The sequence below is a fragment of the Dipodomys ordii genome, unplaced genomic scaffold, assembly GCF_000151885.1.
Source record: "Dipodomys ordii isolate 6190 unplaced genomic scaffold, Dord_2.0 Scaffold31, whole genome shotgun sequence".
In the NCBI taxonomy this organism is placed as follows: Eukaryota; Metazoa; Chordata; class Mammalia; order Rodentia; family Heteromyidae; genus Dipodomys; species Dipodomys ordii.
Genome location: NW_012267247.1, coordinates 6,510,485 through 6,534,166, shown reverse-complemented (window position 1 = coordinate 6,534,166; position 23,682 = coordinate 6,510,485). Strand labels below are relative to the sequence as shown.

General features: G+C 46.4%; 1 protein-coding gene across 1 annotated transcript; it reads right to left on the bottom strand.

Moving 5' to 3' along the window:
• Nucleotides 1-16,368: 16,368 nt before the first annotated feature.
• Nucleotides 16,369-21,103, bottom strand: Fam101b (family with sequence similarity 101, member B). The gene is made up of 4 exons (XM_013016305.1): nucleotides 21,098-21,103; nucleotides 20,875-21,003; nucleotides 20,525-20,637; nucleotides 16,369-17,346 (listed from the first exon to the last, which is right to left on the bottom strand). The coding sequence occupies exons 1-4, from the start codon at nucleotides 21,101-21,103 to the stop codon at nucleotides 17,016-17,018; spliced, it is 579 nt and encodes a 192-aa protein (XP_012871759.1). The 3' UTR covers nucleotides 16,369-17,015.
• Nucleotides 21,104-23,682: the final 2,579 nt, after the last annotated feature.

The window sequence follows — 23,682 nt, the reverse complement described above, 5'->3', positions numbered from 1 at the left end:
TTTGGCTGTATTTCCCCTTGTTTTGACAGTACTGGGGTTTGAACTCACAATGTCAAACATATAAAATAGGCACTGTACCACTGAACCCATGCCTCCAACTCTTTTTTCCATCATGTCAGCCTGCTCTGAGATCTCCCTGTTTGTGCTTCCTTGTGTCACTGGAGATGACAGGCATGTGTCATCTCACCCAGACTTCCAATGAGATAAGATTATTATGGGGCTGGGAAGGTGGCTCAGTGGTAGAGCGCTTGCCTTGCATGCCTGAGGCCCTGGGTTCGATTCCTCAGCACCACATAAGCAAAAAAGAAAAAAAAAGCCGGAAGTGGCGCTGTGGCTCAAGTGGTAGAGCGCTAGCCTTGAGCTGAAGAGCTGAGGGACAGCGCCCAGGCCCAGAGTTCAGGCACCACGACCGGACCAAAAAAAAACAAAAAAGATTATGCCTAGGCTAGTCTCAAACTTTGATCCTCTGACCTCTGCCTCCCACCAAGCTCAGGATTATAGGTTTGAGCCACTGCTCCCAGCTTTTTCCATATTTTTAAAAGTTAGCATCAGTTAGCTGCATAGGGGGGGTTATATTTTGACATGTCCAAATATACATACAGTACCTTGATCAAACTCTGTCTTCACTCTACCTTATCCCTCCTCCCTTCCCAAGCCAGTCTCAACGAGCATTGTTCCATTTTCACATGTGTGTGTGTGTATGTGTGTGTGGAGAGAGAGAGAAAGAGAGAGAGAGCATATTTACCCACCTTCACCCTCTCTGGTCTCCCTCTCCCCACCCCTTCCACACCTCCCATTAGAACCCACACCCAGACAGGATTTATTTTACATACATTTATGTGTATGTGTGTGTGTGCTAATGGTTCAAAGGGGTTGCATTGTGGTATTTCACACATGCCTATACAGCACTTTAATCAGAATTAATCCTAGTGTGATTTATCCCCCTGAATTTACTTTTGTAAAACCTGTCTCCAACCTTAGTTATAATTGTATTATTTATGGTGTGTGTGTGTGTGTGTGTGTGTGTGTGTGTGTGTGCTGCAGCTTGTACTCAGGTCCTTTGTTCAAGGCTGGTACACTGTCATTTGAGCCATACCTCTACTTCTAGCTTTTAGCATTTAATTGGAAATAAGAGTCTCTTGGATTTGTCTGCCCAGGCTGGCTTCCAATAGCAATTCTCAGAGCTCAGCCTCCTGAGTAGCTAGGATTATAGGCACAAGCAGTGGCTCATAGTAGCCAGCAAATGTCATTCGTTTTTGTTCTTACACATGTGTTGCCTGAGCAGAAGGAATGATCATTTCTCTCTCACACAACTGAGCCTTAGCAGAGGTCACTTGCTCAAATCACACAGCGCCGCAGAGCTTCATCTAAGGTTTCCCATTGTCTTCGCAGGATTCTTTTGTCCAGTACCTGCTACACATGCAGTTCTCTCTTGGCTGCAGACACAATTCTAATAGTAGCAATTCTATTTCTCAGACCTGCCTCCACCCAGCATGGAGTTAGTCATTTCACAAACACCGCTTCCTTTCCACTGCACAGTAATCATTGAGCCGCGAGAAAGTGTTAGGATATCAATGTATCTACCAGGAAACCAGCACAGATTGGGAAAGAGACGAGCCTAAGGTCACACAAGGACTGAGGAGTGGCCACTTCCAGAGATCTTGTCCTTTCTTGCTGCCACTGATGTCCACAAACAGGTGGGAGGCAGGCTGCACACCTTCCCATAGCTCAGCAACAGCAGACAGCCCAGCATCAGGCAGCCTGCATTTGGTGGTGGTTCATATTGGGTAGGTTGGGTTAGAAGCCTCAGGTCCTTTCTGGGAACTGTGGCTGCCAGAGAGACTCCCTGGCCATACTGTGTACATGTTCATGGTCAAATCCAACCTTTGGAATCACTGGCCTAGTCCCCACTTGTTGCCACTACTGAGAGCTTAGGATAGTTGGTACTAGGACTTGCACTCAGGGCTACGAGTTCTAATTTGGCTTTTTTCATTGAGGCTGGCACCCTACCTCTTGAACCACAGCTCCACTTCCAGCTTTTTGTTAGCTAACTGGAGCTAAGAGTCTCATAGACTTTTCTGGACAGACTAGCTTTAAACCTTGATCCTCAGACCTTAACCTCCTGAGTAGCTAGGAATACAAGCATGAGTCACTGGCACCTGGCTCAAGCCTGGCTTTTCCCCCCATGCTGTCTAAGAGACAGGTTATCATGCAGGTCAGGCTTCATTTCCCAAGACACCAAAGTAAAAAACTAGAAGTGGTAAAGAGCAGAGACGCACACTGCAGAGAGAGTCAAAGTCAGCTCTTCTGCCTGTCTTTCCCACACAGACATAAGCTTTAGATTTAAATAGAGGGAGAATTGGGGACAGGAAGACAAGCCTGCCTAATCAAACAGGCCCAGCCCCAATCACAGGTGCAGTCAGATTGTTCATCAATCTGAGGCCCTGCTTTGTAACCATAAAAAAAAAAGTCCTTGGAGCCTGGCAGGAGGGGGCTTCCTCTCCTAACAGTCCTTCCTGGATTAGAGATACAAAATGGAGACTGAGATGCCAACATTCTATCGGCTTTTTGTTACCCCGTGGACATTGGCAAGATACAGTGAGGGGTCAGAGCTTCCCAGCCAAAGCAGCTTCTAGGTACTGGTTACAGATGCATGATGGGAATGGTCACAGCCTGCAAAGCTAATGTGGAAATGTCATTATAATGAAACACAGACATTTGACAGGTGTCAGGGTCGGCCATGTTGCTCCCAGAAGGTTCTGGAAAGGTCTTGCTCTTCACTGTTTGATCCACCACCAGACATTATGCAGCCATGCAGCTGGCTGCCTCATTGTGGCCTGGCAGGGTAAAGGGTCTCCTATCCCAGACTCGGCACAGCTATTGGCCATTGTGCCTGGTGAGAGGATAATTCAGGCAAGATGTGAAACACAGTTGAAGCCATAGGAAAGTCTATTAGGAAAGGACCATGTCAGGACCAGCCATTTGCCCCTATGTGCCAAATAGAGACACAGTGAAGGGCAGACTAGAATTATTTTGTGTGTGTATTGGCCCAGGGGCTTGAACTCAGGCCCTGGGAGCTGTCCCTGAGCTGTTTTGTTCAAAGCTAGCACTTTACCACTTGAAACATAGCTCTACTTCTGGATTTTTGGTGATTAATTGGAGATAAGAGTCTCATGAACTTTTCTGCATGGGCTGGCTTGGAACCTCAATCCTCAACTCTCAGCTAGTAGGAGGAGTAGCTAGGATCACAGGTGGAGGCAGCCAGCTCCCAGCTGAAAAGAATTTTTTACATGGCCTGATGCCATGGGAAGCATTTCAGCTTATGTTTAGCCATCTTCTAGGTATGGACAGGAGCATTAGGATTAGAGGAAGCACTGGGGGTAGAGAGCAAAGATATGCATAGAGTCTCAGTTACAGGTGTGGCCTGGCTGATCATTATCTCAGTTCCAGTTCTCTCCAGGTGCTAGCAAAGTTTCTACAGCTGTCATTACTTAAGTGGAGCAGTCTAGTCCCATTATATTATTTCCATCATATTATTCTATTCTATTGATTATAATTAATTATATTATAATCAATTATATTGTAATTAATTATGACATTCTATTATACTTAATCTAATTATACTAATTACAATTCCCACAATATAATTCTATTATTCCTCTTATTACTAATTATGGGTAACTGTCCTTATTTGGGGGGGTGATCTGTCCTGCAAATTGCTTAGAACAAAAACAAATACAACATGGAGGCAGAGATGCCAGGCTTTTCTCCTGCTCTTAGTGAATTTGTGGGGTACAAGTAAGGAATCAGGGTTTTGGCTTTTTTTCAGCAAAAGAAAGTCAGTTTAGCTGGGCTCAGGTGGCTTGCTCCTCTAATCCTAGCTACTCAGGAGGCTAAGATCTGAGGATCACAGTTCAAAGCCAGCCCAGGCAGGAAAGTCTGTGAGACTCTTATCTCCAATAAACCACTTAGAAAACTGAAAGTGGTGCTGTGGCTCAAGTGGTAGAGTGGTTAGCCTTGAGCTGAAGAGCTCAGGGACAGTGCCCAGGCCCAGAGTTCAAATCCCATAACCAACAACAAAAAAAAAAAAAAAGGAAAGGAAAGTCAGTTTAAGAGCCTGTCACAAATCAGGTGCTGTCTCCTAGCTACTTAGGAGGCTGAGATGTGAGATCACAGTCTGAAACTAGCCTGGGGCAGACAAATCCGTGAAACTTTTATCTCCCATTAACCAGCAAAAAGCCAGAAGTGGAGATGTAGCTCTGGTGATAGAGCACTAACCTTAAGTGGAAAAGGCCAAGCAAGAATGGGAGGCCCTGACTTCAAGCTCCAGTACTGGCGTCCACACACATCAAAATAACCTGTTCTAACGGTACTTTCAACTGACTGAAAGTAAGTTGCCTCAGGGGTGAGCAGAGCAGTGCTTGGGGCTTAAGTATTTATGATGACCTGTGAAGATTCCTGGGATCCAGCCTGCAGGGTGGAGGTCACCTGTGAGTTGGAAAATTTTTATTACAGTACAATGCTTTCTCTCTTTGCGGCTCTTTGCTAACATGTGTGCCTTTAAGGACTTGAAGGATACTTTCCATTTTAGGTTTCCTACATTGCACATGGCTCTCACTACCTCAATCAAGTATTCCCTCAGTCATCGCTCCCCAGACTAGCATGCTAGGCTCTGCCCAGTACCCTTGGCCTGCAGCTATTGTCCGTTCTTAGCTTTGAGGAAGGGGTGTTTGAGGCCTGGCTGCTCAAAACATGCTCCCACAACTTGGGAGAAGGTTGGCTGTCTTGTCAGCAACTCTCAGGTGTCCCCCTCCTCCCCCTCCCCTGCTGATCCGCTGAATCACAGCCTCACAAAAGTTGAATAATGCAGAATAAATTTGAGAAGCTTTGATTGTTGGGAGATCATTCTTCAGAAAAATTCTCATGTGTCTCATGTTTCAGTGTGTCAGTGGGGACAGTCACCAGACTGGTACAGCCACAAGTACTTTTATTCCAAACTATAATCTCTCTCTCTCTCTCTCTTTCTGGGCAGGTACTGAGGCTTGAACATAGCTGTTTCTGAGCTTTTTCACTCAAGGTTAACACTCTACCACTTGAGCCACAGCTCGGTTTCTGGTTTTGGTTTTTGTCTTTGTTTTTGATGATTAATTGGAGGTAAAAGTCTCACAGACTTTTAGGCCTAGGCTGGCTTCGAACCACAGTCATCAAATCTCAATCTCCTGAGTAGCTAGGATTATAGGTATGAGCCTATGTGGCTCAAATAATCTCTTTTTGTTGTTGATGATGTTGTTGTTGTTGTGGTGGTGGTGGTGGTGGTGGTAGTGCGTGGGCTTGAATTCAGGACCTGGGCACTGTCCTTGAGCTCTTTTGCTCAAGGCTAGCACTCTACCAGTTTGAGCCAAAGCGCCACTTCTGGTTTTCTGGTAGTTAATTAGAGATAAGAGTCTCACATAGCCGGGCGCTGGTGGCTCATGCCTGTAATCCTAGCTACTCAGGAGGCTGAGATCTGAGGATCAAGGTTCAAAGCCAGCCCTGGCAGGAGAGACCGTGAGACTCCTATCTCCAATAAACCACCAGAAAACCGGAAGTGGCGCTGTAGCTCAAGTGGTAGAGCACTCGCTTTGAGCTGAAGAGCTGAGGGTCAGCGCCCAAGCCCAGAGTTCAAGCCCCACGAACAACAACAATAACAACAAAAAAGAGTCTCACGGCCTTTTCTGCCTGGGCTGCCTTTGAACCATGATCTTCAGTTCTCAGCCTCCAGAGTAGCTAGGACTACAGGTCTCAGCTACCAGTGGCCCAGCATTCAAATAATCTTTGTGTTCCTTGTGTAACAGGTGATTAAATATTGCTTTTGGCCAGGAGAGATGACTCATGCCTGGAATTCTAGCTATTCAGGAGGCTGAGACCTAAAGATGGTGGTTCAAAGCCAGGCTAGGCAGAAAAGTTTGAGATGTTCATCTCCACTTACCTACTAAAAAAGCCAGAAGTGGAGCTGTGGCTCAAGTAGTAGAGCCCTAGCCTTGAGCACAAAAGCTCAGGGACATTGCCCAGGCCCTAAATTCAAGCCCCAAGATGCCCTCCTACCTCCTTTCCCCCCAAATTGCTTTTTACTGAAAAGCATCAATTCCCTACATGGGCCCAGGAATTAACTAAGAGTGGGAGAAAAGCTAGGCATCCTGTCTCTGTCTAAGTCATTCACTAAGGGCATATTGGCAAGGAAGGATGGAGGAAACCATTCCAAAGGAAGGGAAGGCACAGCCTTCCCAGAAGTAAAGATAACAACTTCTCCAGAACCTCGTCTCAAATAAGGACTGAGATAATGGTCAGCTAGGCCACACCTGAATGTTTCATCATCATGCATACCTCTTTCCCTCTACCCTCAGCTCTTCATCTATTTCAACCCATAGCTCATGTCTGAAACTGAAGACGGCTGAAGATGAATGGAGGTGTTGTCTTCCTGTGGCTGCCCATGCCACATAATAAACCACTTTCTCTGCCATACTCCCTGTCTCTTTATTTGACATAGAGGGGTGAATGGCAGACCTGACATGTGGAAATCAAGAGTTTGGACCTACAGCCTGAAACTCTGGTTTCCCATGCTGTGTCACCCTGCGCGATGGCCCAGTGTTAGTTGCCTGGAATCTGGTTACATTGCCCTGTGGAAAATGAGGCTCTGGAGCCCAGCACAAAAACACTATTGTGTTTAATACCCCACACTTTGTCTCTGACCCAAGGTTTATCTTTGAAACATCTATGAAATTATGATAGACTGTTAACTTGCCAACAGCATCAAATCATAGAACCTTCTGAGTTCTCCACCCTAGTCTCCACCTCTAGAGAGAGAGACTACCATTTAGCTTTCTTGTTTCTACAGTTAAATCATCAGACGCTGAGTGAAGCTGGGTACCAGTGGCTCACACCTATAATTCTAGCTACTCAGGAGGCTGAAATCTGAGGATCCTGGTTCAAGGCCAGCTCAGGAATGAAGGTCTGTGAGACTCTTCTCTCCAATAAACCACCAAAAAGCAGAAGTAGAGTTATGGTTCAAAGCCTTGAGTAGAAAAAGTAAAGGATAGTACCCAGGTCTTAAGTTCAAACCCTAGTACTAGCACTAAAGGAAGGAGAGAAGGGAAAGGGAGAGAGGAGAGGAGAGAGTTGAGAGGGAGATAGATAGATAGATAGATAGATAGATAGATAGATAGATAGATAGATAGATAGATAGATAGATAGATAGATAGATACCAAAAGCAGAGGGATAGATACCACAAGCAGAGGGAAAACTTGGCATTTCTGCCTCCATTTTGTATTTATCTCTATTGCTCTGAGCCTGTCTCTTCTGCAATCACCTTGCATTCCAGAAAGAACATGTCTGATGAACAATCATATTGTGAGAAAGGGCTGGAAGCATGGCTCAGAGGGTAGAGTGCCAGCCTTAGCAGTCCCTGGACCTGAGTTCAAACCCCAGTACCACTACCACACATACACACATAAATCTTGTGACCACAGTGAAATCTACCCTTCCACCCCCAGGCAGGCAGCAAAGACTTTTGAAATTATTTTAATGTGTGTGTGTCAGTCTCTGGGCTTGAACTCAGGACCTGTCTGCTGTCCCTGAATTTTTGTGCTCAAAGCTAGTGCTCTACCACTTGAGCCACAGCACCACTTCTGACTTTTTGGTGGTTAATTGCAGACTCTTGTCTCATGGATTTTCCTGCCTGGACAGGCTTTGAACTACAATCCTCACATCTCAATTTCCTAAGTAGCTGAGATTATAGGCATGAACCACTGGTGTCTGGCTCAGCAAGGACTTTCTTATTGTGACATAGCTCACCTGACCAATCCTGACATAGCGATCCATCACAACATACTTTGACCAAGACTGGTTGGTTATGCACACTTCTTATTCCTTTTTTCTATAATCTGAAAGTTCATATGAGCACCCTCAAAACAGACTTGGGGTCTCTAAACTCTTTTATGTGTTCTTCCTGCTGTGGCTTCTTTCTCTGCTCTTCATGCCTCCTCCTTATTGTCCCGTTGGGACAGGTGACTGAGTCCCAACTTTGGATTCTCGGATGTTCAGGTGTTAACTTTTCAAAAATCACACAAGAAATGAGTAAGCATTACAAGCAAATTGGAAAATATAGGTTTAAATAAATAAAGTTTTCAGCCAGGCGCTGGTGGCTCATGCCTGTAATCCTAGCTACTCAGGAGGCTGAGATCTGAGGATCGCGGTTCAAAGCCAGCCTGGGCAGGAGAGACCGTGAGACTCCTATCTCCAATAAACCACCAGAAAACCGGAAGTGGCGCTGTAGCTCAAGTGGTAGAGCCCTCGCCTTGAGCTGAAGAGCTGAGGGACAGCGCCCAGGCCCAGAGTTCAAGCTCCACGACCGACAAAAAAAATAAAAAATTAAAAATAAATAAAGTTTTCAAACACCTGATAGTCCCAGCATTAATGCAGACAGTGAGTCTCATGGGTTTGGTATCCATTCATTACCCTCCTGATCTTTTACTATTAAGGCATCTGCAATGTAAGCAAATAAAATTAATGGAGTAATAATACACATGTTGTCTTGTAATGGTTCTCTTCAAAGTATGGCATGAAGAGGGTGAGATTGGGTGGAACATATTGTAAACATGTATGGAAATGTAACGAGGAATTCCCGGCTGTGTAATCCTTCAACCTCTCTGAACTGACCCACAAGTCACACTCTGCAATGCCTGCCTACAGCTCCATTCACTGGACCCCATATTTGTAAACATTTAGTTGGTTTCCTCTCTTTTTCTCTGCTATTCTAAACAATTCTGAAATGAATATCCTTATATGCACATTTTAGTACAATTATCCAGTGCTCTGAATACATTCTTGGGAGTGAAATTACAAGTCAAAAGATAATTAAAGCTGAGAGCTAGTGGTTCATGCCTGTAATCCTAGCTAATCAGAAGGCTGAGGGTTGAGGATTATGGTTTAAATCTAGCTCGAGCAGACAAATCCAAGAGACGCTTATTTCCAATGAACCAGCAAAACCAAAACAAAACCTGCAAGTGGAAGTGTGGCTCAAGTGGTAGAGCCCCGGCCTTGAGTGAAAAATCCAAGCAAGACTGCAAGACCTCAAGTTCAAGGCCCAGTACACGCACACACGTGCACACACACACACACACACACACACACACACACACACACACACAGAGATTTGTATGCCTTTTTTTTTTGTCACTACTGGGGTTTGACTCGGGGCCTCACACTTGCTAGTCAGGCACTCTACCACTCAAGCCAGTATTTAGTCTAAGTTCTGATGGCCTTCCCCCCTTCCCTCCATTGTCCTTCACCCTGCTGTTTCTTCCCACAGTCACTCTGTCCCTTCTTGAAAGTGGATGCAAATAAACACACATGCATGGGCACACACAGGCAGGCACACTCAAAGAGTACAACAATTCATTTGCACTAACCTTTCAGAGCCTTCCTTTCTAACAAGAACTCTGGTTGGGCGGGGAAGGTGTGGTGCTGACTGGGAACTTCCTGTTAATTGCACTTGTCCCACTTAATTACCTAATCAACAACAGGAGGGAGTGTAATTAGTAGCACCCAAGACTCCTGCATGGTGATTCTGTAAAACAAGCCAGCAAACATAAAGAAGAGAACCTCCCACTCTCCCTTGCTCCCCGATTGCACGCCTACACTACTTATGACAAGGCTACAAACAGTGTTTCCAAGGCTGTCACTAACGGGAACATTTTTCTGTGGTGGCCCATTGTGACAAAAGCCAGAATTCTTTTTTTTTTAAATCATTTATTATTATTATTATTATCTGTAAGTAGTTGTCCAAAGAAGTTCCCATTCTACAAAACAGTATATGAATACAAGGTGTCTGACAACATTGCCACCGATTGCTCCTAACGCATCCCTTCTCTCACTCTTCTTTTTTATTAAGTTGAGATTAGGTGATTACATAAATTTCATATATTTCACAGTACTGTAGGATAGTGATACTTAGTTAAAGTCACAAACACATTTTAACCTTCACAAGGCAAATTGTCATTATCATGGTCTATAAAGGTTGCGAATTCTATGAGCTTTGACAATACAATTATTTCTTCCATATCAGGTGATGTTTACATTTCTTTCCTTGGCTTAGTGTAGGCTGTTCCTTCTTTCCCTCTCATTCCTCCCTTCCCATCGCTGTCTCTAATTTGCTTAGTTCTTTTTCATCTATGTCCGGTGCAGCTGATGCGCCACTTTGTTGTATGTTGTTCCATTTCCCACTTATTCTAGTCCTCCTCCTAGCTTCTCTCCGTTGCGTGCATAGATATATCTATGGTCAAGAACATGGGGTCCTTTAGCAATGATATGACAAATGAGTGGCTGTCCTTTGTTTCTCGAGTCCTGTTTACTTTGTCATATCTCCTTGCATTTTGGCTTTATCATCCACATATCAGGGAGACCATGTGCTGTTTGTCTCTTGGCTTACCTGGCTCAACATGATTTGTTCTAGTTCTGTCCATTTTCCTCCAAATGCCATTATTTTGTCCTTTCTAATGGCTGCATAATATTCCATTGTATATAGGTACCACAATTTTTTGATCCACTCATCAGTAGTGGGGCATCTGGGTTGTTTCCATATCTTGGCTACTGTGAACAGTAAAAGCCTGAGGATTGTGGTTCAAAGCCAGCCCAACTCCTCCTTCCCCCTGCCCCCCAAAAAATCCTTGAGACTCTGATATCCAATTAATCCCTAAAAAGCCAGAAATAGAGCTGTGGCTCAAGTGGTAGAATGCCAGCCTTGAATGAAAAAGTTAAGCAACAGCATCCAGATGCTGAGTTCAAGCCCCAGCCCCAGCACCCTGCTAAAAAAACAAACAAAAAAACAGAATAAAATGCTGCAGTTCCCCAGGAAACTAGTGATGGCTTAATCTTTGGAGAGAAATTCAGTGGTTTCTATTTTTTCCGGTCTATTTTCAAATTGTTTATTGCAGTGCTGGGGAATCAAACCCAGGGTCTGGAAACATACAAATGCTTTACCTCTGTGTTAACATCTCCAATCTTTATTTACTTTGTTAAGATAGGGTCTCACTAAGTTGTCCTGGCTAGACTGTCTCTCATTGCTCTGTCCAACTCTTCACCTTCTCATGTCTCATGCTCTTTTCTTGGCTAGAAATGGACGTGTGTGTGTGTGTGTGTGTGTGCGCGCGCACACCTGCAAGCCAGATCTGGTTTGAACTCAGGGTCCCACTCTCTTAGTTGGTGGTGGTGGTGGTTGAACTCTGGGCCTGGGCGCTGTCCCTCAGTTCTTCAGCTCAAGGCAAGTGCTCTATCACTTGAGCCACAGCGCCACTTCCGGTTTCCTGGTGGATTATTGAAGAGTTTCACTGGCTTTCCTGCCCCAGCTGGCTTTGAACTGTGATCCTCAGAGCTCAGCCTCCTGAGTAGCTAGGATTACAGGTGTGAGCCACCGGCACCTGGCTTCAGGGTCTCACATTCTTTTTCTTTTTTTTTTTCCGGTCGTGGGGCTTGAACTCTGGGCCTGGGCACTGTCCCTCAGCTCTTCAGCTCAAGCTAGCACTCTACCACTTGAGCCACAGCGCCACTTCCAGCTTTTTTGTTTTTGCTTATGTGGTGCTGAGGAATTGAACTCAGGGCCTCAGGCATGCAAGGGAAGCGCTCTACCACTGAGCCACCTTCCCAGCCCCCTCACATTCTTTTTCAGCTTAAACTACACCTTCATAGCTTTTTGCTGGCTAATTGGAAATAAGAGGCCCTCAGATTTGGTGCCTATGTTACCTTCAAACCTTGCTTTTCAGATCTCAGCTTCTGGAATAGCAAGGATTTCAGGCCTGAATGTACAAGCACCAGGCTTGTAAGCTACATATTTTAAGCTTCAGGAAGATAAGAAAACTACAGAAGCAGGAAGTTCTCAGACCTTCTCTACCTCATTCCTTCCTTGAAGCAGGCTGTGAAAGTCAGGAATTCCTTCCTGGTACCCCTGCCTTGAGGCAGACCATAAATCCGCAAGGAGCTCCCGCTCTGACTCTCTCCTTCCTTTTCTCTGCAGACCTGCCTGTGCCAGGTGTCCTACCCTAAATCCGGGAGGAATGGAATGTCACACAGGAATGCCAAGAAGAAAGTGAACAAACATGCCCTCCTAAGCACCTCAAACCCCAGTTTGTTACCCTTCTGTCCTCCAGTCAGACCTCTATATGGCTTTGCAAACTACACAGATCTCCTTTTTTTCCTTGTGCTGGTACTGGGGATTCAAGTCGTCATGTTAAGCGAGTGTTCTATCACCTGAGCCACAACCCTAGCTAGCCCCCCCCCTTTGAACTCAGGACCTGGACACTGTCACTGAGCTTCTTTTTTTGCTCAAGGCTGGCACTCTACCACTTGAACCACAGTGTCACTTCTGGCTTTTTCTGTTTATGTGGTACTGAGGAATCAAATCCAGGGCTTCATGCATGCTAGGCAAGCACTCTACCACTAAGCTACATTCCTAGCCCTCTTGTTAGTCTTTTGCTACAGGAGTCTCAACTATAAACCTTTTACCAGGTCCCCTATAGGACTGTATCCATAGGGAAGAGGATAGCCTGAGATTGAAGAGATCCAAGTGTTCAATGAAAAGTATTATTGCTTCCACTGGCCTCCCTTTGTGAGGTACTAGAAGGGAGGACATCCCAACTCCTTGCTCCTGCTATCATAGTCCCTCCATAAAAGAATTACATGTCAGGGGCTGGGAAGGTGGCTCCGTGGTAGAGTGCTTGTCTTGCATGTATAAGGCCCTGGGTTTGATTCCTCAGTACTACATAAGCAGAAAAAGCCAGAAGTGGTAGAGTGCTCAAGTGGTAGAGTGCTAGCCTTGAGCTGAAGAGCTGAGGGACAGCATCCAGGCCCAGAGTTCACAGGTGCAAACTCCTTCACAAGCTCCTGTACTAGTGTCTTCTTTTAATTGTCTAATGTCTGCAGGTTCTTCCAGTCCAAAGCCATGCACCACAATAAAATTAAGGGTGGGTTAGTGTGCATTTGTCCTGGAAAGTTGGGGGAGGGGCACACTGGAAAGGGAGATAGAAAGAAATGACCCTACCTCCCCAATCACAGCTGCGGTCCAGGTGGATGGACTTGAGGAATGAGTGCCTATCTGTTCCAGAATCAAATTCTCTTGTGGGGAAGGGATAAGAAAGAGTAATAGAGGGAAGCTGGGTGCCAGAGGCTCATGCCTGTAATCCTAGCTACTCAGGAGGCTGAGATCTGAGGATCACAGTTCAAAGCCAGCCTGGGCAGGAAAGTCTGGGAGACTCTTCTCTCCAATTAACTACCAGAAAACTTGTGGCTAAAAGTGGTAGAACACTAGCCTTGAGCAAAAGGGTTCAGGGATGGCGCCCAGACCCTGAGTTCAAGCCCTACAATGGACAAAAAAAAAAAAAAAAGAGTAATAGAAAGGCAAATACATTATAGGGATGCATGGGGATATCACAATGAAACCCATCTGTTCAATTAATATAGACCATTAAAAACAGATAAATAAAATTTCTGTGTTCAGCTCCTCAAATACCTGCACAGTAACACTGTTTAATGTGATCATGTCTTAACATTTCTCAAAATGAGATGTTTTCTTCATTTTGCTGAGGCAGGGCATAATCATTTTAGTTTAAAGAAAGAGAAGCAGCCAGGAGCCAGGAACTGATACTTGTAATCCAACCTACTTAGGAGACTGATATCTAAGGATCACGGTTCAAAGCTAGCCTGAAAAATCCCCAAGACTCTTAATCAGCAGAAGGCTGGAAATGGAACTGTGGCTCAAACAGCAGAACATCAACATTGAGCAAAATAGCTGGACAGTGCCCAGGCCCTGTGTTCAAGCCCTAGTAGCAGTAAACACACACACACACACACACACACACACGGAAAGATAGACAAATAAAACCACCCAGTTCCCATTCCTTATCTGCATATTAACAAGATATTCTCTTCAACCAAACATTATGATTTACTTTAAAAAGAGAGAAGCATCATTCAGCTTATTATTTTTTTAAGATAATTTATTTCTAAATGACAAATCACAAAACAAAACTGAGTGGGACAGGTGTCAAGGACCTTTTCTTTTTAACACAGTTTTTGTCAAATACTATTTTGGATTTTCTAAGGTTCAAACCAGGAAAAGTGTCAAATGAAAAGATACTGGTTCACAGGAAGTCTATCTAAAAGTGTATGTGATCTGAAAGGAAAGCAAGTTTCCTCTGAAAATGCAAACCATCCTTAGGACATCAAAGCCATAACTTGAGAGATTGACCCAAAAGCCTTTTAATTAACAAAGTATCTCTCTCCTGCACACTTAGGAAATGCTTATTTTTGAATCAGTGAGTTTGAAAACAAAATCACAGCTTCTACCTTGCAAACAAAAGACTGGCATCCGCTACCCACTGGTGACACTCGACACTTGATCGGCCATCAGAGTGCCCCATGTCTCCCTCGCTTCCGGGTTCTAAAACTTTCAAGAAAGCAGGAGAAAATGAGAAAGAAGTACAGTGAATAACTTAACAAAATAAAGCCTGCTTTTCCACTCACAGTACACATCCACCATCGCTCGCTTACTTACTTTACAGATACAGTTCCGGCTCTTTACACACCCAGAAGGAGCCGTCTGAACTTAACACAATCCCTCAAAAAAAAAAAAATCTTCAAGATACCACAAAACACAGCTATATTCAAAAGCCACATTCTCTCTCCTGCTACGCTGCCCACAAAGTCATTCCCAGTTGTCTAAATGTCCCCACTGGGGCAGAGCAAAGCCTTGGGAATGCTAACATCCATTTAAAATTTACATTCACCACTAAGTGACATGACAAAGTCAGATGAAAATCCACTTTTGCCAATAAAGGTTGCATAATTTGATTTTTTTTTGCAAGGCACTATTGGTTGCTGTGCACATGACTGAGGAGGCTGTGGGGTTCTGGAGTGTTCCTCTGCCCATTTTATTGGGTCCCTGCTAAGCTGAACCTGGGTAAATTGGAACCATGAAGCCAGCTATGACTCTAACAGCTTGTGTCCATTGGTCAGGGACACAACATGGCAGACATTGTGGTCAGTGGGGAACTGAGGACAGTGTGGCCTGAGGGCTCTGGCATCTTTTTTGTCCATTGTAGAACTTGAACTCGGGGCCTGTGTGCTGACCCTGAGCTTTTGTGCACCAGGCTAGTGCTCTACCACTTGAGCCATGACACCACTTCTGGCTTTCTGGGCTCTGTCACTTTTAAGTGAGAACACTTCTCATTCTACAGCTTTCTGGTAGCAAAATTCCCTGCAGTGGGTCCTGGTGACCCAGGAAGCTCTCGGCTCCACTTTCTGGACTGATGAAGCCATCACAGAAAGCCAGAGATACAGCGGAGGCTAAGCTTCCAGGAAGACCTGACACCTCTCGGATGTAGTCAAAGGACATATGTATGGTTTGTTCTTTTCAATACTGGAGGGGGGTAAAAAACAAATCCATCTGACTCTTTCTTTCCTCCAGCATCACAGGGTTGGCAGGTTCTAAGAAGCACGGGCTGGGATGGGGCCAGGCCTGGGTGGTGGGGTGATGATGGGAGGTAGGTGGGCAGGGAGCAGCCTGGTGTGCTACAACCACTTGGCTCTGGCTGTGTTGTTGTAGCTGCGTGGTCTAACCTATACAATGGCGGTCTAACCTACACAATGGCTAGGGGACCTCATGGGTTCATGGCTGACTCTGTGATAGCCACTTCTGTGTCCACGGTGGTAGAAATGTCCAAGAAGGTGATGTTTGGATTGTGACATCATTCCACTGCATTGTGGCTTCACACGGGGGTGGGGAGAGGGGAAAGGGGACTAAACCAGATTCTTTGCCTTCTGGCTGAAACCCAATTTTCCCACCATTCGGTCACCACCCAAGCCTTAGGAATCAATCCATCCGGCCTCAGTTTGTGCGGGCAATCGTGATGACTGGGTCTCGGGAGCATAGGCGACCGCCACCGCCACCGCCGCTGCCTCCTCCGGAGGGCCACGGGGCTTCAGCGGGAAGTCCAGAGTGGAAACCTTCCTCAAGGAGTTCCAGAAAGTGTTTTTCCAAAGCATCCTTTTAAAATGCCATTTCTCTCCAAAAGAGCCCTCCACTACATTTTGACTTAGGAAAAAAAAAAAACTCTAGGAAAGTATTGTGAAACCCCAAAATACCTATCAAGAGAGTTCCTCCAGCCTGCGGAGACATTAACCAGATGCCAAGCACGCAAAGGCTCTTTCAGAGCCACGCCTGGAACCAGCCTAACCTGGAACCAGACAGAAGCCACCGGCTCCCAAACTGACCATCCGGCATCTCCCCCCCTCCCCCACATCCCCACTCCCCAACCCAAAGCAGACAAGAACAGGGCGAACTTTCCTTCTTAAAAGCATCTCATATTGTGGTTTGGGCTTTTCTTTCCCCTCCCCCCTTTTTTTTTTTCAGTATCATGAAAATGATCTCGAGAAATTCCAAGAGTTTTGGTTAACAGGAAATTCAAATGGAAGTGGAAATAAAAATGAAATGGAATTCGGCTTTCCCCAGATTGAACACATATGGGGGTCATAGCATACTGAGTTCACTCCACTCTTGAAAGCAGCAAAGAGACCCAGGGCTGAAATTTCTTACAGTTGACTTGTTTCCACCCTGTGGCGTCTCCACTGCGGGGCCGTGTGTGCTCTTCCTCACACTCACACTGGCTGCCAGAGCGCCAGCTCGCCTCCACCCTCCCTCCTCCACACAGCTCCACTGTCCTTTCCCTCTGGTCCTCATTGACTTTCCTCAATGAAGAAAGCACAGCAACAAACCAGGAAATGTACTCCTGGTAAAAAGCGATTGGAAAATGCAAAACCCAGACCGAGTCTCTCCGTAATGATAAGATGCAGTGATTTTCTTCTCCCCTCTGCCCCCCATCGGCTGGATTTAGAGGTATCTCCAGGTTAGACTTCTGTGGGACTGGGATTGGAATAACACAAGAGCAACGTTGCCCAACTTGCCCCCGGGTGGTCTGGGGAGGACAAGTCAGCAGTCATCTGAGAGGCCGTCGCTGCCCAGGAACTCTGCGGCCTCCAGCTCCACGCTGGACAAAAACCTCCTCAGCTTCTTTTGGCTGTTGTAATCCAGGGTGGTGGTGTAGATGGTCTTGGGGTACTTGGGGTAGATGATGGTGGTGCTGAGGAAGCGCATGGGCTTGTGGCGGGGCTCGAAGCGCACCTCGGCCTTGTAGTTACGCCATGTGCAGTTGGGGATACAGGTGACCGTCTGGCTGCAGGAGGCCACTGCCAGGCCCAAGGGCAGCTGCACATGGTCGATGAAGTGCCGCTCAGAGTCGTACTTGACCGAGGACGTGTACCTGGAGGGGAGACACAAGGCAGCATGAGACTGCTCCTCGCAGCTAGGAAGCCCAGGGACCTGCCTGTGACTGTTTGGTTTTGTTTGTTTTGTGCCAGTACTGGAGGCTTGAACTCAGAACCTAGGTGTATTTTTTAGCTTTATCAGGCAAAACTGGCATACCATCACTTAAACCACAGCTCCACTTCTGGCTTTTTTGATAGTTCATTGGAGATAAAGAGTCTCGTGGAAATTCCTGTGTAGGCTGGGTTCGAACCATGACCCTCAGATCTTGGCCTCCTGAGTAGCTAGGATTACAAACGTGACCCTGTGGCTCTGGCTATGACTTTAACTCCCTCCTGGGATATAAATACTGAGCTGTGGCTATACAGAGAGAAGCAGCAGAGAGACTTTATGAAGTCTCTTACTCTGGGCCAGGAAGAATATTCCAAGCACTTTACCCAGAAGATCTAACTTAATTTCCCTCACAAAAATGGGAGCAGGAAAGGGAAATGCAGAGATGAAGGTCAGGGTGCTACGGAGTGGTAGGTCCAGGACTTATCATATGCAGTGCTGGGGATCCAACCCAAGGCCTGGCACATGCTAGGCAAATGCTCTACCACCGAGACACACCCTTAGCCCAAAGCTGGGACAAGATTCCCACTGCAGGCTGCAGATGCTGGATTTGCTTCTGATTACATAAGCCAGGAGACTTTAAGTCAAGTGGCTTAAACTGTCCTGGCCTCAGTTTCCTCTTTCTGTAAAGGGTGCCCAAAAATAAAGGGGCAGAATGTCAACACACAGCAAGTGCTGTCATCCACAACATAACAGTGTTCTAGTTAATGATGGGCGGTGTAAGGTTACATTTCAGTGTAAGAACACTGCATGCAATAATAAAAATGTCTACCTTTCCCTAACATGCCTGTGGTGGAGCAAGAATGACTGTGTTACAGAATGATATAGACTTGACTGCTCCATGGGGGAGGTCCCTTGAGGGGACCACAATCAGCTTTTTATTTTTATTTACTTTTTTTTTTTTGGTTGGTTGTAGCCCTTGAAGTCAGGGCCTGTGCTCCATCGCTGAGCTGTTTTGCTCAAGGCTAGCGCTCTACCACTTTGAGACACAAGGCCACTTCCAGGTTTTTGGAGGCTCATTGGTGATAAGAGTCTCACAGACTTTTCTGCCCAGGCTGGCTTTGAACTGTGAGCTTCAGCTCTCAGCCTCCTGAGTAGCTAGGATTACAGGTGTGAGCCACTGGCACCTAGAGGAGGAAAAACCAAGACTTCTGATTGCTGGTTCTGGGAACTTGGCTATATTAGATCCCAGTATTTGGTCCATCTTGGCCTTTGCTTTGGAAATCACCAGGTACTCAGGGACCTGAGCAAAAGCTTGATTACAGTGTTGATATTCATCAAATAAGCTCCCATTTATATTTATCTACGACTTTACCTTTAAAATGTTTTTTGTTATTATAAAGATGATATACAGAGAGGTTACAGTTACCTAAGTCAGGTAATGAGTATACTTCTTTTCAGACAATGTCACTCCTTCCCTCGCTCTCTCCCAGTTTTTCCCTCCCATCCTCACCCACTAGTTGTATAGTTCATTTTCAATATAGTGTCTAGGGAGTGCCACTGCTGCATTTGTTTACCCTTAGTCCTTCCATTTCTGTGTCTCCCCTTACACTCCCAAAATCAGATAAATGAACAAACAAGACAAAAAGAAAATGAAAACAGCAACAAAGAAAAAAGCCTCTTGTTTCCATTTCCTGGAGTATTATTAAATTTCTTTTTGGAGGTTTTTTGTTTTTTTTTTTTTTGTCTGTCATGGAGCTTGAACTCTGGGTCTAGGCACTGTCCCTCAGCTCTTCAGCTCAAGGCGAATGCTCTACCACTTCATCCACAGTGACACTTCTGGTTTTCTGGTGGTTTACTGTAAATAAGAGTCTCATGGACTCCTGCCCAGGTTGGCTTTGAACCATGATTCTCAGATGTCAGCCTCCTGAGTAGCTAGGATTATAGGCATGAGCCACTGGTGCCCAGCTTTTTTTTGGGGGGGAGGAGTAATATTTTTTAGGGAAGTAAAGTGTTTATTATTTTTACAACTTCAAAGACACTAATATATATATATGTATATATATATATATATGTGTGTGTGTGTGTGTGTGTGTGTGTGTGTGTGTATTACCTTAAAAAAACAAAAACAAAAAACAAAAAAAACTACCAAGCCAGGAACTGGTGGCTCTCATACCTGTAATCCTAACTACTCAGGAAGCTAAGATCTAAGGATCCAAGTTTAAAGCCAGCCCAGGGAAGTCTATAAGACTATTATCTTCCATTAATCACACCAAAAAGCCAGAAATGGAGTGGTGGTTCAAGTACTAGAGCACTAGCTTTGAGTGAAAACCTAAGGAAGAATGCCAAGCCCTGAGTTTGAGTTCAAGCCCTAGTACTGACACAAAAAATTAAAAAGAACTGCACCTGGCAGCCCCTGGCCATGGGTGGGAGAGCGAGGGGCAGCGTTCTCTGTGAACTGGATAGAAACGCCTCTGCTCTCCCTGGACAAGCAGCAAAGAGGCTGTTGGAACTAATGTCATGAAGTCACGTCCTACTTTGTTGGAAACACAAACTTCACAAGAATCAAGGCTTAACTGCTCACCTCAGCAGAGTGACACATTTCTTACTGATCCACATCAAAGAGCCTTTTTTTGCTAACCAACTGCAACTCCTGCTGTAAAACCCCCCAGACACCAAAAGTGAAATCCTTGCTCCAAAAGTCAGACCTTTAACAGAGCCTCTCCATGACTCTTTGCCCTGAGAGTCCTGCATGAGCTCATGCCCAGAGGAAGACTGGTACTTGCTCATCCACACACAGCATGAAACCGCCCACAGCACCTTGAAGAGGGGGACCCAGACAGCAACTCCTGGAAAGAGGAAGCCATATTCCACACAGGTTCTAGCATCCCAGGGCCACGGTATGTGAAGTGCCTATGGCACTTTGCATAACTTTATGTATCCCAGGAGCTCATTTGTATTTCAAAACCAGTGTTTACATATTTAATTGGTTAGGGAAAAATATCTACCATATGGTTAATAATCTTTGGTATATTTTCACAATGAACTAAGTTAAAAAATAATTATGTCTGGTTTTTTTTTTAAGTGAAAATGTAAGAAATCAACTCAGGGACTGCTGTATTTACCTTACTTCCTTCGGTGGTAAGGGGTTAAACTCAACTCCTTCACCAAAAGACAGGGGACAGAGCCTTGGTGAGTAGCCAGCAGCCAGGACATGGGGGAGAGATGCTGGGTTCTTCTAGGACAGAGAAGAAGGTGGTTAGAATACCTCACTTGGACCTGGGCCTCCTTATCCTGAACCCGCTGGGGTACAACCTTGAACAGCAAGCCAGGAGGTCTGTGTTCAAATGTCAGGCCCATCCTGAATGCTCAGTACCCTTAGAAGTCATGCCGTGCACTGGGACCTCCTCTACACACTCTTCTATCTGTGTGGTTTTGTGAAGGGCAGAATAGAGGAAACAGATGCATGACACACCAGGATGGTGGCCAGAGCCAGGGGCCCTATGCCACAGCGACCATGCAGCCAGAAAAGCACAAACCCCAGCTTAACTCTCTGGAACCTTCCAATATACAGCACCCCCTCTGACACTGTCTCGGCAGCAGTCTAGAAAGGCAAACGAAAAGAAAATAAGAGTAGTAAAGGGAAGGAAAGAGAAGGGGAAGATGCCACCAGGGATTTTATTTCACTAAGGGCTCACTCCCATGAATCCTTTGCTTCTGGGGTCCTAAGAACCCCAACCACCTTCAACAGAGAAACCCTTCCATTCACTATGGAGCATTGACATTTTCTTCATGTCTCCTCCACTATCCTGAAAACTCAGACACTGGGGTGCAGCCTCCTGAAGGGGGACTATCTCCAGTTTGCACTGATTCATCAGACAGTTCCATCCCAGGCACCCAGTTTGCTAAACTCAGAGCTTCTGTGTTCCGGATGCGAAGCTAAGTACAATGCAGAGGAACCTCACAGCAGCTGGTTTTTTTTTAGAATCTGTTATTTTCTTTACCTAATTTGAAAGAAGGATCTACATGTGGGCCAGGGTGTGGAAGTGGCAGTCCCACCCCTAGGTCTGCCAGGACAGGAGAGGTAAGCATTTCTAGGAAGTGGGCTCTGAGACCCTCACTCTGCGAGGCCACATCAAGTGGGGCTGCAGGGTACAAATGTGCAAAAGCCAAAGAGGACCAAGAAAGGGCGAAGTGAAGAGCTGTCAAGGTCCAGCTCCTAAAGTCAATAAGCCCAGGCTGGGAAGAGTGTGGGTTCAAAATAAGGTCAAGGTTGGCAGTAGTGACTCGTGTTTATAATCCTGGCTATTCAGGAAGTGAAGATCCAGAAGCTGGAGTTCAAAACCAGCTCAGGCAGAAAACTTTATGACACTCCATCTCCAAAATAACCACCAAAAAAAAAAAAAAAGCAAGACTGGAGGTGTGGCCTAAGTGATAAAATACCAGCTGAGTAGCTAACCAAGCAAGCATGATGTCCAGAAGAAAAAGAAAAAAACACAGCTGGGCATTGGTGGCTCATGTCTGTAATCTTAACTACTCAGGAGGCTAAGATCTAAGGATGGAGGTTCAAAGCCAGCCAGGGCAGGAAAAATCCATGAGACTCTTATCTCCAATTAACTACTAAAAGATTGGAAATGGCACTGTGGCTCAAAGTGATAGAGCGCTAGCTTTGAGCACAAAAGTTCAGGGACAATGCCCAGACCCTGAGTTCAAGCCCCAGGACCAGCACCAAAAAAAAGTTCATAGAGAATATGTGTGTGTGTGTGTGTTTTTTTTAAGATGTGGGCACTGGCTGCTTACAAACCTTCTGGAAACAGTCTTCAAATACTGACAGTGGGCCCTGCTCTGCCCTTGGCTCTAGGGCTGCCAGACACTCCCCAGTGGCAGAAGCACCTCCCACAGAGTCCTAATGGCTTTGGGCTGGAGGTGTCTGCTCTCTAACATGCACCCAGCAACCTTCTCCCAGGTAACCACGCAAGCATGTGCTACCCTTGTTCTGTCTTATTTTCCCATCAGACACATCCTTGAGTGCCCGCCTGGCTGCAGGTGCGGGATGGGGAGGCTTGTGTTATAACAGGATCCTGTATGAGAGGCCACTGAGGAATAAAGCCATGGGCTCTGGGAAGGATGCTTCCCAGAGGAGGAGATAAGAGTTGGGCATAGACGGGCTGGAGTTGGGGTTGGAGGCAGAGCTTAGGTGGTAGAGCGAAAGCATCAGATACAGACTTTGAATCCCAGTCTTGAAGGGGGAAAAAAATGAAGGGGAAGGAGGAGGAGGAGGACTAGAGGAAGGGGTTATGTGCCTGCCAGGTGGAAGAGGGAATGTTGGAAGCACCCATGATCTGAGGTCAGGGCAGGTGGAAGATGAGACTAGAAAGGGTGATTCAGAGCGCTCTGAAGGCCAAGCAGAAGCCAGTAGGGTCTTGGAATGGAAACAAGAGGTAACAGTGCCTGTTGAGAGACAGGGTCAGTTGGTCATGAAGGCCAGGTACCCTCAAAGCTCCAAGGTGGGTCCTTAGGAACCTGTTGCCCCTGAATACATCACCCTAGGTGGGCGGGCAGTCCACAGCTGCCCTTAGCCCGAATGCTGCTGCGTTTTGTCTGTAGACAGGATGTGGCTTCCCCAGAGCTCTACTTAAAGGCAACACAGAGTTGGTGGGTTTTCTTTTTTCTTTAAATACGTTTTATTTAAAGAAAAAAAAAGAGTAGCATATTAAAAGTTACGGTCCTCTGAACTCTTCACGCTCCCTAATTAAGTTCAGGGTGAGTTGTTCAGGATTAGGGGAGTACAAGGGGAGGGGGAGGGGTGGGCTGGAGGCTTATGAGTGGCTCCCCTCTAAAGGGCCTAGAAGGCTGGCTGGGTTTGCTCTGAATCGGGGAGCCCAGAGCACACCAGGCTCCCGGGATGGGATCGGGCAGGAGGAAGGAGGCCGCCGGGGGGAGCGGCCCGCTGGCCACGGGCAGGGCCTACCGTCAGTCGTCAGCCCCGGGGGCACTGGGGTTCCCGGTCGGCGTCCCGCCCTGCCACGGCAGGAATGTGGTCGAGCCGCAGGCTGGCAGCCCCCGGTGCGGGGGGGGGGGGGAGACGGCGGCTCGCCTCTCTCCCGGGGCTCCCGCGCCTCCCAGGCGATGACAATTTTCCAGCCACCGGCTCCAGCTGGCCAGGCTCTCCCGGGCGGCGCTCCCGCCCCGGGCTCCCGGCGACAGCCACGCCAACCCGACGGGCGGATGGCAGCGCCGACGGCGGGACCTGGAGGCGGCGGCGTGCGATGGTCTCCCCGCC